Source organism: Cervus canadensis, chromosome 7, assembly GCF_019320065.1.
Source record: "Cervus canadensis isolate Bull #8, Minnesota chromosome 7, ASM1932006v1, whole genome shotgun sequence".
Taxonomy (NCBI): domain Eukaryota; kingdom Metazoa; phylum Chordata; class Mammalia; order Artiodactyla; family Cervidae; genus Cervus; species Cervus canadensis.
In genome coordinates, this window is record NC_057392.1 from 23,318,325 (window position 1) to 23,333,124 (window position 14,800).

Here is a 14,800-nt window from a genome sequence, read left to right on the forward strand (position 1 = left end):
CACAGTAAAGCAGCAAGGGTCGCTGTGACCTGGCCTATCTTCTCACTTGGCAATACTACCAAACTGGCACCTCCAGGTTTTCATCATATCCTCTCAGGTATACTCCTACACTCCTCTCAGGAATTCTGCTCTCTCCTCCACCCAGTCTCCTGTGTCCCTATGCTCCCAATCCAGACACATGCTCTATGCCTCAAAGAGATATGTATATATACTGTTGGCTCAGTACATCTGTTGTCTCTCTGAGGTGTGAGCTGGTGGGGTCCCTGCACCTTATTCATCTCTGCATGACTGATTTTGGCACATCAGGGACTACAACTTTTGCTGAGACAATGAATGACCACTGTTACACATGAAATGTAACAGCAAGGGTTGGTGGATGACAGAAGAGATTATGAAAACAAAGAGTATCAAAAACATTACACAGGAGGAAACAGATTTTCATTGTGAAAACCGAGGAAGATGTTATTAGATATTTCAAAGGTTTATTTGCATGATTAATAATCACATTTCCAACATGCATCAAGCATCTGAGAATAACATTATTTTGAGTAAAATAAAATCTGGACCCTCTCTCAGTTCCAGCGGCTCAAATGTCCACCATGTCCAACACTGCAGAGAGATGGAGCTCAGAGGCAATGTCCTCCTCCCTTGAACTCTGGATCAGCCTTTCCAGGTGTTTCAGCCGTTCAGTCAGAGATGTGCCTGTTGCCTCTGACAACTGCAGTTGCCTCCCTGTCCTTTCATTCTATTTGAACAAATAAAGAAACTAAAAGTAGTTTTGGTATACCCATAAGCCAAGATTTATTCTCTTTAAAGGCACTAGATCTAGCTCATGTTAGAAACCTCTTGTGGGGGCTGCTGGGCTCAACAAACTCCTCTCTTGGCATCTATCATACATCCTTCCAGCCCCTCCCAACACACACACACACATATAGCTGGTATCATCTGCACATGGAATGCTTTCTCCCCTGATTCTACCATGAACAACTTCTAGTAATTTTTATTATTAAATATCATTGTCAAGAATGAGGAACTATTCCATTATATATATTGTAACTGCTAAAGCAGACTCTCATATTTGAATATTTAGTTTCTACTTTTATATATTATAATTAACACTACAGTGAACAAAAATACATTAATTTTTGTCATATACAGTGATTTCTTTTTTTTTTTTTTTTTTACAGTGATTTCTTTAGGGCAGAATTGCTAAGTTAATCAGTACAAATATTTTTAAGGTATCTGCCAAACAAATAACTGGAAACAGTATGTCATCTTATACTGTTGGGTGAAGCCCTGGACTTCTGTGAGCATGCTTTCCTCATTCATTAATTCTCCTCATGGCAAGTCAATCCCAGAAAGGGGGTCTGGGTGATGCCAAAGCTTGGATGGTATGTGCTCCATGAACCAAGCCACTGTTGTCAACTTGACTATTCTCAACATTTTACTGCATGTCAGCATATGGTTATAGGTTTTGTTCAGTTCTTAAGCACATTTTAATTCCATTCTTTACCCATTTCATAAGCAAAAATTCAGAATTAGCTGGGCCACTATAACACTGACAGATAAGTGTAAGAAAAGTTCTAATTTAAGCTAATAAAGAGACCTTGCTTTTTTCCCATTCTCTCAGTCGTTAAGTCTAATACAAAAGCCAAATGTATTTTCTTCTCACCTGAGGGCTAGCAGTCATAGATGTTTTCATCATAGGTTCAATAGTCTGAGGCAGAGACACCAGATTCTGAGGAAGGTAGAGGGGAAGGGACGTTGAATCTCTAAGTGCTCCTGAGTCCTCCGACAACCACTGCTGAAGCTGATCTTCAAACCTGAAACATTTGCGCATTAGGGAGAAAAAAATTATCTATTAGGAAGAAAAAAATTATTAGGAAGATAAAAACTATCACTCACTTTTCTCCTATGTATGCTTTAAATTTTTTAAAGTTTTGCTTTTTACTAAGGGTGGAATTAAGTTATAACATCAACTGAGAAGCAGAAAAATATAACAGGTTACTATCTTCTCTTTAATTTATAAACATGATTTCTATTTAATGAAAAAGGTGGCATTTATCCAAACCAACTGTTTTTTTTTTTTTTTAACATTACTTGTAATTGTCTCATTTGGTCTATCTTCTTTGGCTTATTTTGCTATTATGTGTCTATAATTAATTAGTATCTCTTTGGATTATCCAAATGTATGAATTGCTGCTTATAGTTTAAGATTAACCCAAAGTAACATCCCACTGCCACCTAACACACTCCAGAGCTGTCCACTCTATATACTTAGCCTTTTTAAGAAAAACAATGTGCTCCAAACTGCTTAAATGATACATATCTAGAAAAACCTACTTTTAGAATCGTAACACATTCATTCACTCTCCCAACACATTTTATCAAGCTTCCACCAAATACTAGGCACCATTCTGGGTACTAAACATACAGGACTGAGACAGAGCAGATAAGACCCAGCTGTAGGCAGCTTATACTTAAGTGAGGGGAGACAGACGAGGGAGACATCTGAAGGCTAGAAAGACAAAGCAGAGACATGGGCACAGGGCGGACTGGTGAGATGGGTAAAGAGGTCCTTGCTGAGTAGACATGAGCAGAGACTAGAAGTGAGTACAAGGTGAGCCAAGGGGATGTTGGGGGGGTGGGGGAAGGGAAGGGCTGAAGAGGACTGGAAAAGTGAGAATCACAGTTTTTGAGGAATTCATGTCCGAGGGGAACAGAGACACAGAGATGGTGACTAGAGAGGGAAATGGAACCAAGATAGGGAAAAATGGCAGCATGTTTTCACGTTTGTACACTGACGGGAGAGTGGAAGGACTCTCACTGGATGAGTGTCCTTGAGTGGGTGGGAAATCAGAGTCTAGCCAAAGGGAGAGGGACTGACCTTGCTTCCAGGACAGAAGCTGCTGGAGGGAACAGTGCAAGAGGAGGCAAGAGGACAACAGTGCAAACTCCTATCTTGCAGGTTCTCTTTCTTGGTAAAATAATAAACAAGGGTAGCGGGGAGGCAGAGGAGGGTCTGCTCCAGTTCCTGCCCACCTGCAGTGTGGGGATGCATCCATATCCTCAGTCAGGCTGGCCAGCCAGACAGAGCAGGTGCTGGCCACGCTCCGCAGAGGCTTATTAGCCAACCAGTCAGTTCCCAGTAGGAAACTCAAGACCTTCAGTGATAAACTATCAACGAAACTGATTTCAAGTAATAAAGCAGTTTAAGGCACACTATTAAGGGCACTGCCTCTGTCCTCAAAGAGCTCACACATCACACGTCTGACTTGCCTCCTTTTTCAAACAGTCCCATCACTGAGATCCTTGCTAACCCAGCAAGAAGAGGCCTAAAGGACACAAGGAACCCCAGGGAGCAGGCCTCACCTCTTGCTCTCCTCTTTCTCCAGCAGCAGGCTGCTAGACAGACACTGGGCCAGGAGCTCCTGGGCAGAGGCTCCGTGCATCAGATCCTCAGAGCTGGGAATCCGTCTCTCTTGGCCATGCTCCACACCTCTCTTCCCTTTGAGGTGCACGTGAAGTAATGGAGTAGGAAGCTTGTTTCCAGAAGGATGAAAAGATCTTATCCCCAAACTGTAAGTACATGTTTTGAAATGCTTACAGTCAACAAACAGAGGGAGGAAAGGGTTCCTCTGGCATCAGGTAGAGTGGGGGTGCTTTGGGGTCAGGCACGGGTGCCGAGGGCAGGCAGCCTCTGTCTTGCAGGAACTTCCCTCTCCTGAGCAGCTGGGCTCCCAAAGCTTCTCTACTGTAAGTTTTGCTTCCCATTCCAGGGTCAGCAGCAGATTCTGTTTTCCCCTAATTTTGGCAAGGTTCTTTTGCATTTAGCTCCTAAATCCACCTGGGATATTTTTTTCTTTTTTTTCCGCTGTGAGTCAAGGCCTGTGGGATCCTAGTTTCCCAATTAGGGATTGAACCCATGACTGTAGGCAGTGAAAGTGCTGAGTCCTAACTGCTGGAATGCCAGGGAATTTCCCTGGAAGTAATGATTACAGCAGTGGGAGATGAGGGTCAAATGCTTTTTCTAAACAGATGCCAGTGTCTGTCCTCTCCTCATTAATTTCCCTCATTTGGCATGGTACTTTTATCCCATATGGTTCTGTTCTTGCATTTTTTCCATTGTGATCCATTTGTCTACTATGACTTTATTTTGTTTTGGTATCAGGTAGAGCAGACCTTCCTTGTTATTCAAAATTTTCTCAGCAATTGCTACAAATTGTCTCATTCTGATGAATTTTAGAATTAACTTGTCAAGACCAGGGATAAACATCCTTTTGGGCTTTTGATTAGAAACACCCTGGACATGGGTAAACCTATGGCTGATTCATGTTGCTGTTTGGTAGAAACCAACACAATACTGTAAAGCAATTATCCTTCAGTTAAAAAGAAATTTTTAAAAAAGAAATGCCCCGACTTTACAGTTTCAGAACTGACATCTTTATAGCATTTCATCCTCCAGTTAACAAGGCATTTATTTAAGGTTTTCTTTGCATCTTCAGGGCCCTGAGAATCACCTTCAAAAGGGTTTAGCACCTCTCATGGCCAGTTTGTGTCCGTATGTTCTAGATTTGTTGCCATTGTGAATGAGAATTTTTGTAGGTTGTAGGTTGATCTGTCTGATCACCTTGCTAAATGCTGAATGGTTCTAACGGTATGACTGTTGATGATCTTGAACTGACAATTTTACCCTCTGGAAATGACAGTTCCTCCTCTCTTTCAATATTTATGCCACCGTGTCTGTGTGCTAAACTGGGCAGGGTCTCCAGGAGAACAGTAAACAACAGTGATGTCAGGGGCAGTTCAAGGCTGGTTCTAACTTCAGTGTTTCTCATGTTTTACCAAGAAGCATAGAGGCTTTGGGCTAGTTTTATGGTAGGTAGCCATATCAGGCTAAGGAATTTTATCCAAGTTTAGTAAGGAATTTTATCGGGAATGGGTATACATTTTTTTCTTGGGGAGGGGAAGAAGGAATGGCAATAAATGTTAAGGAAAGTATTTCAACACCTAGTGAAATGATCACTTATTTTTCTGAAATGGCAGCAAACTACATAATAGATTTCTATTGTTCATATTGTTTAGCATGGTATAAAGTGAGCTTGTGAGTTTTTTATACACTACAAAACTACAAGTGCTAACATTTTACTTAGTATTTTGGGACTAGGTTTGTAACTGAGATCAGAGGTCAGCCTTCTTTGTCTGTACTCTCCTGGCTATGTTATGACTTCAGGGTCAGGTTCGTCCAGTAAATAAAACAAGATGCTTGCTTTTCTCTGCTCTACAACAGTTTCTACTACATGGGAATGATCTGTCCCCCATTATTTGTTGGAATCTTCCCACAATGGGCTGGATTTCGTGTATGTGTCCAAAGTTGCTTCAGTTGTGTCTGACTCTCTGCACCCCTATGGACTGTAGCCTGCCAGGCTCCTCTGTCCATGGGATCCTCCAGGCAAGAATACTTGAGTGGGTTGCCATGCCCTCTTCCAGGGGATCCTTCCCCACCCAGAGAACTCGCATCTCTTAAGTCTTCTGCCTTGGCAGATGGGTTCTTTACCACCAGAGTCACCTAGATTTTGTGTATAGGATGTGAATTTCTGCAGTATACTCTGGAAGAGAATACAGTTTACTCTCTTGGCTGAGGGATGACAGAAACATACACTGAACACAGATCTCACCGGCCCTGACTCAACTGTAGCTCCTTCTGCGTCTGCATTCTGGCTTGTTCCCACAACAAAGGAACGTCGTATTTTTTCAAATGGTTTTTAAAAAAATACACGCATATCTGACCATCTTCACTCAATGCCTCTGAGAAAACAATACAAAAATAAGATTATCAAGAGAGCAATAGGCGACCACCTGATGATGTTTGCTTAAATTTACCAACTTAAGGATAAGCCCTTCTCATTAACTGAAGTCACACAATCATGTGACTTCCATGCTTGAGCTAAATATGTTCCAGGTGTCCATAGTTCATTCAAGGTCCAGAGAGGCTCAAGTCCAGACCTCTATGCCCAGTGTGACTACTCAGAGAGGTCCCTCTAAAGCCAGACTCAGGGGCCCATTTCAGGGAGATGAGTGCAGGCTCTACCGAACCTTCTCAGCTCTTCCCAAAGTCATCTGGAAGTCGGGACCCACAGGAAAGACACAAACATCAAGTAGACATTTTTCTTCGCTGAAACTGGACCAGAAAAGTCTCCTGAGGAGCCAGCCCCTCAGCACCGAACACTAAGTACCTGATGTGACGGGAAGCCTTGGGGGTGTCCAGTCCCTTAGCTTGTGGTTGATGCACAAGGCGATGACGTCATCCCACGGGATCTCAGCAACTGAGGGCCCAGCCCCCTGTCCCGGGGAGGGGCGCCTGCTCTTCCACCTGCTGTACGTGGTGCAGAGCAGGCTCTCCACCTGTGACTGCAGGACAGGCTGCGTCTGGCGAGAGCTGGGAATCTGGGAGGCATACTGGATGACCATGGAACACACAGGGAGCCAGGGAGCTGGAGAGAAAGCACCAAGGAGTTACAGGGTTTGGTGGAAATCTACATGAAATGTTCTTCACTCTGTATTTTTTTCCTAGAAGGCAACTGTGTAGCTGAGAAGTCAGTCTTCAACTCTGAGTACAACAGAACCATAGTTGTTAAAGAAAGTACACTTCCCTCCCTGTGTCCAGGTAAGGGATGCAGTTACCCAGGCCACAGTTCACAACAAAGGGTCCATACTAGGGGGGCTGACCGCACAGGTCTGTGGATACACACAGGAATTTGTATTTGACCAAGCACTCAAGGAGATCTGGTCCCAGAGGCGTGGGCTTCTCTCAGGGAGGCCCGACCTAACTCACCACAGAGGATTTACGGAGTGAAGTTTGTTTCCCTTTGGGTTCCTTCAGTAGCAAACATCTGTTAGACCTATTGGAGATCACACCTCAAATTTTAGAAGGATGCCTGAGGCTTCTGCTTTACATGGTCCAGAGGAGAATGGCTCTACCAAGACCACATGAGCACAAACAGCCTCCTTCCCTCCTAACAGCATCAGCAACGGAAGGGGCAGCTCCTTGCGGCACAGCAGCCCACAGCATCTGTGTCAGAACAGCCCAGAAGCCTCACTTGGGCACAGCCAGAGCCACAGAATGAGCTTCTCTAACAGAGAAGGAACCTTGGTGTTACAACAGCACAACAAAATACATTAATTTTTGTCATATACAGTGATTTCTTTAGGGCAGAATTGCTAAGTTAATCAGTACAAATATTTTTAAGGTATCTGCCAAACAAATAACTGGAAACAGTATGTCATCTTATACTGTTGGGTGAAGCCCTGGACTTCTGTGAGCATGCTTTCCTCATTCATTAATTCTCCTCATGGCAAGTCAATCCCAGAAAGGGGGTCTGGGTGATGCCAAAGCTTGGATGGTATGTGCTCCATGAACCAAGCCACTGTTGTCAACTTGACTATTCTCAACATTTTACTGCATGTCAGCATATGGTTATAGGTTTTGTTCAGTTCTTAAGCACATTTTAATTCCATTCTTTACCCATTTCATAAGCAAAAATTCAGAATTAGCTGGGCCACTATAACACTGACAGATAAGTGTAAGAAAAGTTCTAATTTAAGCTAATAAAGAGACCTTGCTTTTTTCCCATTCTCTCAGTCGTTAAGTCTAATACAAAAGCCAAATGTATTTTCTTCTCACCTGAGGGCTAGCAGTCATAGATGTTTTCATCATAGGTTCAACAGCACTGAACACCACGGCCCAAGCAGAGCCAGTAGCATGGAGACAGGACTGCACTGTCTCCATGCCTTTAGCTTCCAAAGGCCATGGTGCAGGTAAGATGAGACCTGCTATTAACTGAGAAACCCTAGGCCTGGATTCAGCACTCCTCCTGACACCTCCGTCCTGGGGCTGAGCAGACACCCACAGACCACTCAGCTGGTGGTGGAAGGCCAACAGCTCCTGTTCCAGAAAACCCAGATCGTCCTAACATCTGAACCCAAAGGCAAGTGAGGGTGGAAGCCATGCGGGTCCAGGGTGCACAGTGGCGCCCAACACCTGCTAGTGTCCCGACAGCAAAAATGATCTGGGGAATGCACCGCCCACATTCCTTCCCAGCCAGTCCCCTCAGCACGAGTACGCACCCCCTGGAGGCGGAAGATCCATCTGTGGGAGCTGGAAGCCAAGGATGGCTTGCCTCAGCCAGGCCAGGTGCTCCGGGGCGTTCCAGTGAAGGTGAGGAAGCAGCCGGCTGCCCCCTGCCTCAGCAAACTCGGTGACAGGCCAGGACAGGTCGCAGAGCTGCTCGGAGGACACTACGGAGGCCAGGAAGCTCAGCACGCTGTTGAACAGCTCAATGACGGCACTTGGCTCCTGTGAGGCCAGGCCGCCCAGCCTCCGCTCTCTTCTGTCATGGAAAAACCGGCTGCTAAACTCCCGGCTCACCCCATCTTCCACGTACTGAATGAGGGTCTGGCAGCAAAGGTCAAGGGAACAGGGGCAGTGGGAGACCAGCCACTGCACAGCCTGCGAAACCTGAGAAGCAAAGACAGTGGGGAGAGATCAGGTTCAACAATCTACGCTGTTTTTCAAGAGGAGGCTCCTGAAGGCGCCCCTCCCACAGCTGCCACAGCAGGTGCCACCAGAACAGCAGCTTCTCACCATGCCAGAGGGGAGCAGAAGCTTCCACTGTAGCTGAGTCTGGTCTCCCTGGAGACCAACACAGCAGGGACCCCAAGAAGGGCTCCCATTCCCATCACTCCTGCCACCCAGAAGGGCTAGAAGCCCAAGGGAAGCAGCATACACATCCTCTCCACCTCACACTGAAGAGAACACTACATTTCAGTTATCAGAGGACTAACAGCTTCACTTCGTGCCTGGATGCTTTCACACCCTGTAGTCATCTTTATCTTTCTTCCTGTAGTTATTTTTAAGTCCCGACACTTCTTTCCCTAAATGTAATGGTCAGCACAGACTTTTTAAGGGAACTCTGATAACGTTATTTCTTCATACTCCAAGGACAACCACCCTACAGAAATAATCATACATCTGACCCTCAGATACAAGACATTCACTGTCATTCACCTTCACTGTCACAGTTTAAATCTGTAACAACAAAACCTCTGAAAAAATTTACAGAATTTAATGTGTTGCCAATAGCAGGACTATGAGCAAAATTTATCTTTTATTTTGATATCTGCTTAATTTTAGAAAGTTTCCTGTCAAAATGTAAAATTAAAATGCAAGACATAATATACACTAAATTCAAGATAAGAGTGAAAGGGAAAAAACTAAAACATCTTGTCAGACCTTTAAAAACGATGAAACCTTACCTTAGTTGTGCCTTTTAAGTCACTAATGGAATCAGGGATCTCAATAACAGTATAATCTGAAATCAGCTTAGCTGAAACCAAATCCTGGAGCATCAGACCTTTAAGACAAACAGACACCAGTCAGCCATCTCCTGGTGGAGATCTGCACACAAGCTGAGGCATCTCACTACCCTGACCCCTAGAGCCCCGTGCCCAGGCACTGCAGTGGCTGTTGTCACATGTGGCAGCACCACACCTCCAGCACTTTCTCAGACCCCAGGCTCTACCCACTTATTAAACATGCCAGCTCAGAAGTGGAACTGCGTTCACAAACCCTCTTCCACGTCCTTCTCCACGGCGTCCCCTCCGGGGCTGGGCGCAAGAACCACCAGGGGAAGCGCAGGCTGGAAGGGCTTGGCCTGCAGGAGCTGCTTGATCTGCAGCAGTGCCGACAGCCAGTACACGTCCTCCTCTGCCATGTCCTCACTCTTCACTTTGGGAGGAAGCAGCAGCATAAGCCCACTGGCTCCCAGGAGCTCCTTCTGTGTCTCCACGGCATCGAGGGCACCGTCACTAAGAGCGCCGTGGGCCACCTGGAACGGCACCCAGACCATCAAGATGGACGCACCGGCGGACAGATCAACAGTGAGCATCAGCCCCAGAGAGCACAGCCAATTGCTCACTGCACTCCAGGTCGGCCTCCCTCTGTGAGGCCAAGAACTAGTACAAGAAACTGGGGAAACGATGAACCCAGCCTCTGGTGAAAACTGTGTTTGAGCAGTTTAATCTTAACAGTTATCTCAAACAGGTGTCAAAACAAATAAGCCTTTACTGATAGAAAAAAGGAAAGGCAAGCCAGCAGCAGAAAAGGGATCCCTACCCATTTCTAAAAAGCAGTGCAGAGACGGGTAAAGGAACCAGAGGATGCCACACCGAAGGGCTGCAGACACGGTGAGCAGGGACCAGGCTGTCTGGGCCTGCAAAAGCCCTGGGAGCCCAGGCCCGTGACACCAGAGCCAGGCCAAGGCTCCAGGCCAGGAGGACAAGTCACATACGACACAGTGGCCCACAGGTCATCCACCCCCCTGCCTCTAAGCACAAGCCGTCCCCCTGGGCCCTGGGCCAGCATCCTGTCCTGAGGATCCCAACACAGGGGCATTGCAGGCACAGAGGAGGGGACCTGGCGGGGCACCCCCCACCTTACCCCGAGAGCACCAGCAGCTGCACAAGGAGGAGACACGATGAGTCCTTTCCAGGGAAGCCAAACAACCTAAGGAATTGATCCCCAGATCCCCCCAAAAAAGGCTGGCTTGCCATTTCAGTTACCTTCCACCCCACCCCAAACACAGGCCTATGACCAGCCTTTTAGGGCCTCACTCAGGTATAGGCAGGCTCAGATAAAGTGTCTGAGGAGAGCCTTCAACGTAAGAGAAAAACTAGAGTAACAGAGTAGAAACCCTAAGAAAATGGATACCACATGGAACGGAAGAAAACTTACACAAAAACCCTAATTTCCTCTGAAGATGCATCCAGAAATAGTCATAAGATGATATGAGAAAGTAAAACAAGGGTAAAAAAAAGGAAATCAATAATACAATATGTTATTAAAAACTCAAAGACATCTCCTAGAAAATAATATTAAAAAACAAGATGGAAAATGGGATAGAAAGGATGAAGAGGCTCAGAAGATCAACTGATAAGGTCAAACATCGGTCTAATCAGAGTTCAAGAAAGAAGAATAAAAGAGAAGGAAAGCAGATGTCATCAAGATGCAAAAACATCAGTCTCCAGCCCACAAGGACGCACCAAGGGTCCCATCAAGGACCTTCCCAGATGATGAGGGAAGGAAGTGGGCACCTAAGTCCCAGGGCAAAAAGAGCAGGCTTCCCAAGTGAAACAAGGCCAAGCCAGAGAAAGGAATGGGAACGGTTTCAGACATATCAACAGCAATGTTGGATGGTCAGTGACCATGGAATAAAACTAGAGGGAAAGTAACTTTCATCCTATAATTCTACATACCAAGCTAAACTATGAAGCAAATGTGAGGGTAAACACATTTTTAGACAGGCTAGAGCTCCGAAAATTCTCCTCCCACTGCATTCTTCCTTTGGAAGAAAGTGGAAAACGTGCTCCATCAAACAAGAGACTAAACCAAGAAAAAATTTTGCTGCTGCTGCTGCCAATGGCAGCACTGAGTGCTGGATATGTCAGGCACTGTTCTAAGAATTCTGTATAACACGTGTCACCTCATGGGCCCCCATGCATGGTGCCAGCACCATCTCAAGCAAGAGTATACCAACCCACAGTCAGTACCTGGGCCGAGGACCAAGGTCAGAGTTACAGGTGGAGGAGCAGGACTGCATTCCTGGTATGGAGGCCCCAGAGGCAGCCACACCCTGGGACACATTTCCAGCCCAAACGGGAGCAGGAGAACGGCACCCTCTTAAGTAAGGTAATGTAGCAAATACTATGTGCAGAAAAAATTAATGTAGTCACAGAACATTTGCTGGTTCTGGAGCACACACATGTGACCTCAATTTCTGAGATATTATAAAGTGACCACATGAGAGCAAGCAGGGTGTTAAGAGTTCATGCCTCACCTAGTGGGGTGATTGCACAGCCCCAAGATAGCCCCCATGAGCCCACCTCCTAGTGCTAATGCCCCGGCACCATCGCCTGCCCTGAGGATGGGCTGAGCCTAGTGACATGCTTCTAACAGACAGAGTCAGATAAACATGATGGGAAGCCAACATGAAGGTTAGCTTAAAGAGATGATGCCAGCTTACTCAGCTCACGGGAGCTGGCTGATGCCCTATTGTGAGTTGCCTCATGTAGGCCCACGGGCATGGCCTACAAGGAAGTGAATCCTGCCAACAACCATGAAAAGTGGGCTTTCAGAAAGACCAGAGCCCTGACTTCTACCTGCTGAGAAATCATGCCCCAGAGGATCTAAGCCACACCTGGACTTCTACCACACAGAAACTGTGAGTAACAAACACTGGTTATTAATATATGCCACATTTGGTTTGTGTTTTTAGTTTTTTTGTTTTGGTTGAGCCACGTGGCAGGCAAGGTCTTAGTTCCACAACCAGGGATCAAACCCAGGCCCCCTGCAGTGGAAACAGAGTCCTATACACTGGGCCACCAGGGAATTCCCAAAGCTGCCACATTTGTAGGTAACATGTTATATAATAATAGATAAAATACACCTATTTTAATAGTAAGTCAGCAGAGAAGATTTAAAGTGGATAAATAGAGAAACAGCAGTATAACTACATGATGTGGAAACATGACAGAAATCAAATCTTGGAGAGAGGGGCTAGGAGATGGGGCAGGGGCTGCAATTTATCATCATAAATCATGCCGTGCTATCTGACTCTTTAACTACATGCAAGTATTACTTTGACTTAAATCTTAAGACTAAAGGCAAGAAGAGCAAACTAATTGTCCAGTAGGTGAAGTATGACTTTATCATCCTAGGAAAAGGGGAAGCACATGTCCCAGGATGTTTCTGTTACCTCTGAATGATGAAAACATAGATGGCTCTTACCATCTTTGTATTTCCTCTGTATTTCCTTATATTTTTAAAGTTTTATACATATATTACTTTCACATTTAAGACAAATATTAAACAGTATTAAAATGGAAAGAAACAAACAAAAATTCTATAGTCAAACTACAACTTGAAGCAGTTCCGAGGACAGAAGGAACATGGACTAGAGTGCCACATGCAGATGTCCAGGGTGTGCCATGAAGGAGACTGTCAGGAAGAGGAGAAGCCTGGAGTGAGGCCTTAGGGTCAGGACACGGTGAGGAGGGCAACTTTCACCAGGCCCTGCTCTGAGCATGCAGCCAGTCATGAATCCCACATTGTGGACCGCAAGAGACCCAGGTCAGAGTGCTAGCCAGAGCAGCAGCTACCAACGCCAGGTCTGCTCAACACTGAAGCCCACACTTCCTGCTTTGCACTGCTATTTTCTAAGTAAATAAAATATGCATCTGGTTTTATTTCTGAACACACATAGTAAAACCTAAAATTCATTACTGCAGGTTTGAATCTAATGAGAAAACAGGTTCTCATTAAATAAGACTCTCTGTAGGAACCAATTAAGCTGATACCAATATACAAACACCTATAATGAACAGACTAGAACTTATAATCAAAAGCTGAGGACAACTTGAATGTAAAATAAAAACAACTAACCTGAAATGCCTAACACTGAACCTATATGAAAACTGCACAGGACTAAAAACCATTAGTCTTCTGGTAAGACTTGATATATCAGGAAGCTATTTAAACAAAGATGTCAGCAGTTGGCAGACCATGTGAAATGCAACAGACACTGCATTTCTGTGTAATGATCTGTCATAACCCTCTTGGGTTAATTACCAGAGGTCCATGGAGTTCACGGCTTCTGAACTGTGTGCAGAACACATAGGGAAATACAGGTACCTTTTATGATGGTTCTAGTTTTCACCAATTTCTCAAAGAGAGGTCTGTGAACCAAGAGAAGACTTAACTGCATCCTGAGAATCTAGCTTGATCTCTCACACCAAGGGGGTGTACATGGGTCATCAAGGCGCAAGGAAGAACAGATACAACACTTGCTTCTGAGCCTCCCATATTGATTCAGAGCCACTTCAGGGGAGTTATATGATTCCCATGATGTCTGGGAGTGAGTGTAAATAAGAAAGTTACAGAAGTAAATACACTAAGTGATTGTCACTCACCTTGATGCACACACTGACAGAAATTGTCTGATCCCCTTTGCTGCTGAGAGTGTTAAAGAGAGTGAGTGTCTGAATCCCACCAATATCAAGGTATATGTCATCCACTGAGCCATCACCTCCCATGAACTTGACTTTTAACCAATGTGATAGAATTCTGTGAATGAAAGAAAATAACACTTGAAGGAGAGTCTAATTCTAAATGTGAATCACAAAGAGAAATATCACACAGAGATCCACAAACATCAAATTTTACTATGAAATTGATCTGAACAAAGCAGGCTGTGATTTTTAAATGGAGTTAGGAACTCAACTGGGTTATATATTTGGGTAGGAGGAGAGAGCACTCATTCTAATGTGATGTATCATTCTGAAGCCCTAAGAAGCTGAACAATTGAAAAGGTCCTTAGAGTTTACCATACAACCCAGCAATTCCACTCCTAAGTTTAAACCCAAGAGAACTACAAACATATGTCCACACAAACACCTATACATCAACGTTCACAAAAGAATTATTCATAATAACCAAAAAGTGGAAACAATTAATGAACAGAGAAATAAAATGTGCAATCAAATATTATTCAACCACAAAATGAAGGACTAATACATGCTACAGCATAAATGAACCTAGAAAACATTATGCTAAGTGCAAGATGACAGTCATAGAAGACAACATATATTCCAGTTCTGTTTGTATGAAATGTCCAGAACAGGCAAATTTATAGAGACAGAAAACAGATGAGTGGTTGCTAGGGGCTGCAGGTAAGGAGTGATGGAC

The 14,800-nt window shown here is 44.7% G+C and overlaps 1 protein-coding gene across 5 annotated transcripts in view; it reads right to left on the bottom strand.

Moving 5' to 3' along the window:
• Window positions 1–465: 465 nt before the first annotated feature.
• LOC122445446 (minichromosome maintenance complex component 3 associated protein) overlaps window positions 466–14,800 on the bottom strand; it is a 42,088-nt gene continuing 27,753 nt past the window's right edge. For 4 of the 5 annotated variants that reach the window (XM_043474638.1, XM_043474637.1, XM_043474639.1 and 1 more), the window contains 9 exons: window positions 14,026–14,179; window positions 9,629–9,887; window positions 9,316–9,413; window positions 8,128–8,518; window positions 6,237–6,494; window positions 5,679–5,808; window positions 3,373–3,579; window positions 1,673–1,823; window positions 466–745 (listed from right to left, as the gene is read on the bottom strand). In XM_043474638.1, the coding sequence (XP_043330573.1) occupies window positions 587–745; window positions 1,673–1,823; window positions 3,373–3,579; window positions 5,679–5,808; window positions 6,237–6,494; window positions 8,128–8,518; window positions 9,316–9,413; window positions 9,629–9,887; window positions 14,026–14,179 (1,807 nt within the window). In that variant the 3' untranslated portion in view covers window positions 466–586. Of the gene's footprint in view, window positions 767–1,672; window positions 1,824–3,372; window positions 3,580–5,678; window positions 5,809–6,236; window positions 6,495–8,127; window positions 8,519–9,315; window positions 9,414–9,628; window positions 9,888–14,025; window positions 14,180–14,800 lie in introns of all 5 variants that reach the window. The other variant, XM_043474641.1, reaches the window with a different exon arrangement.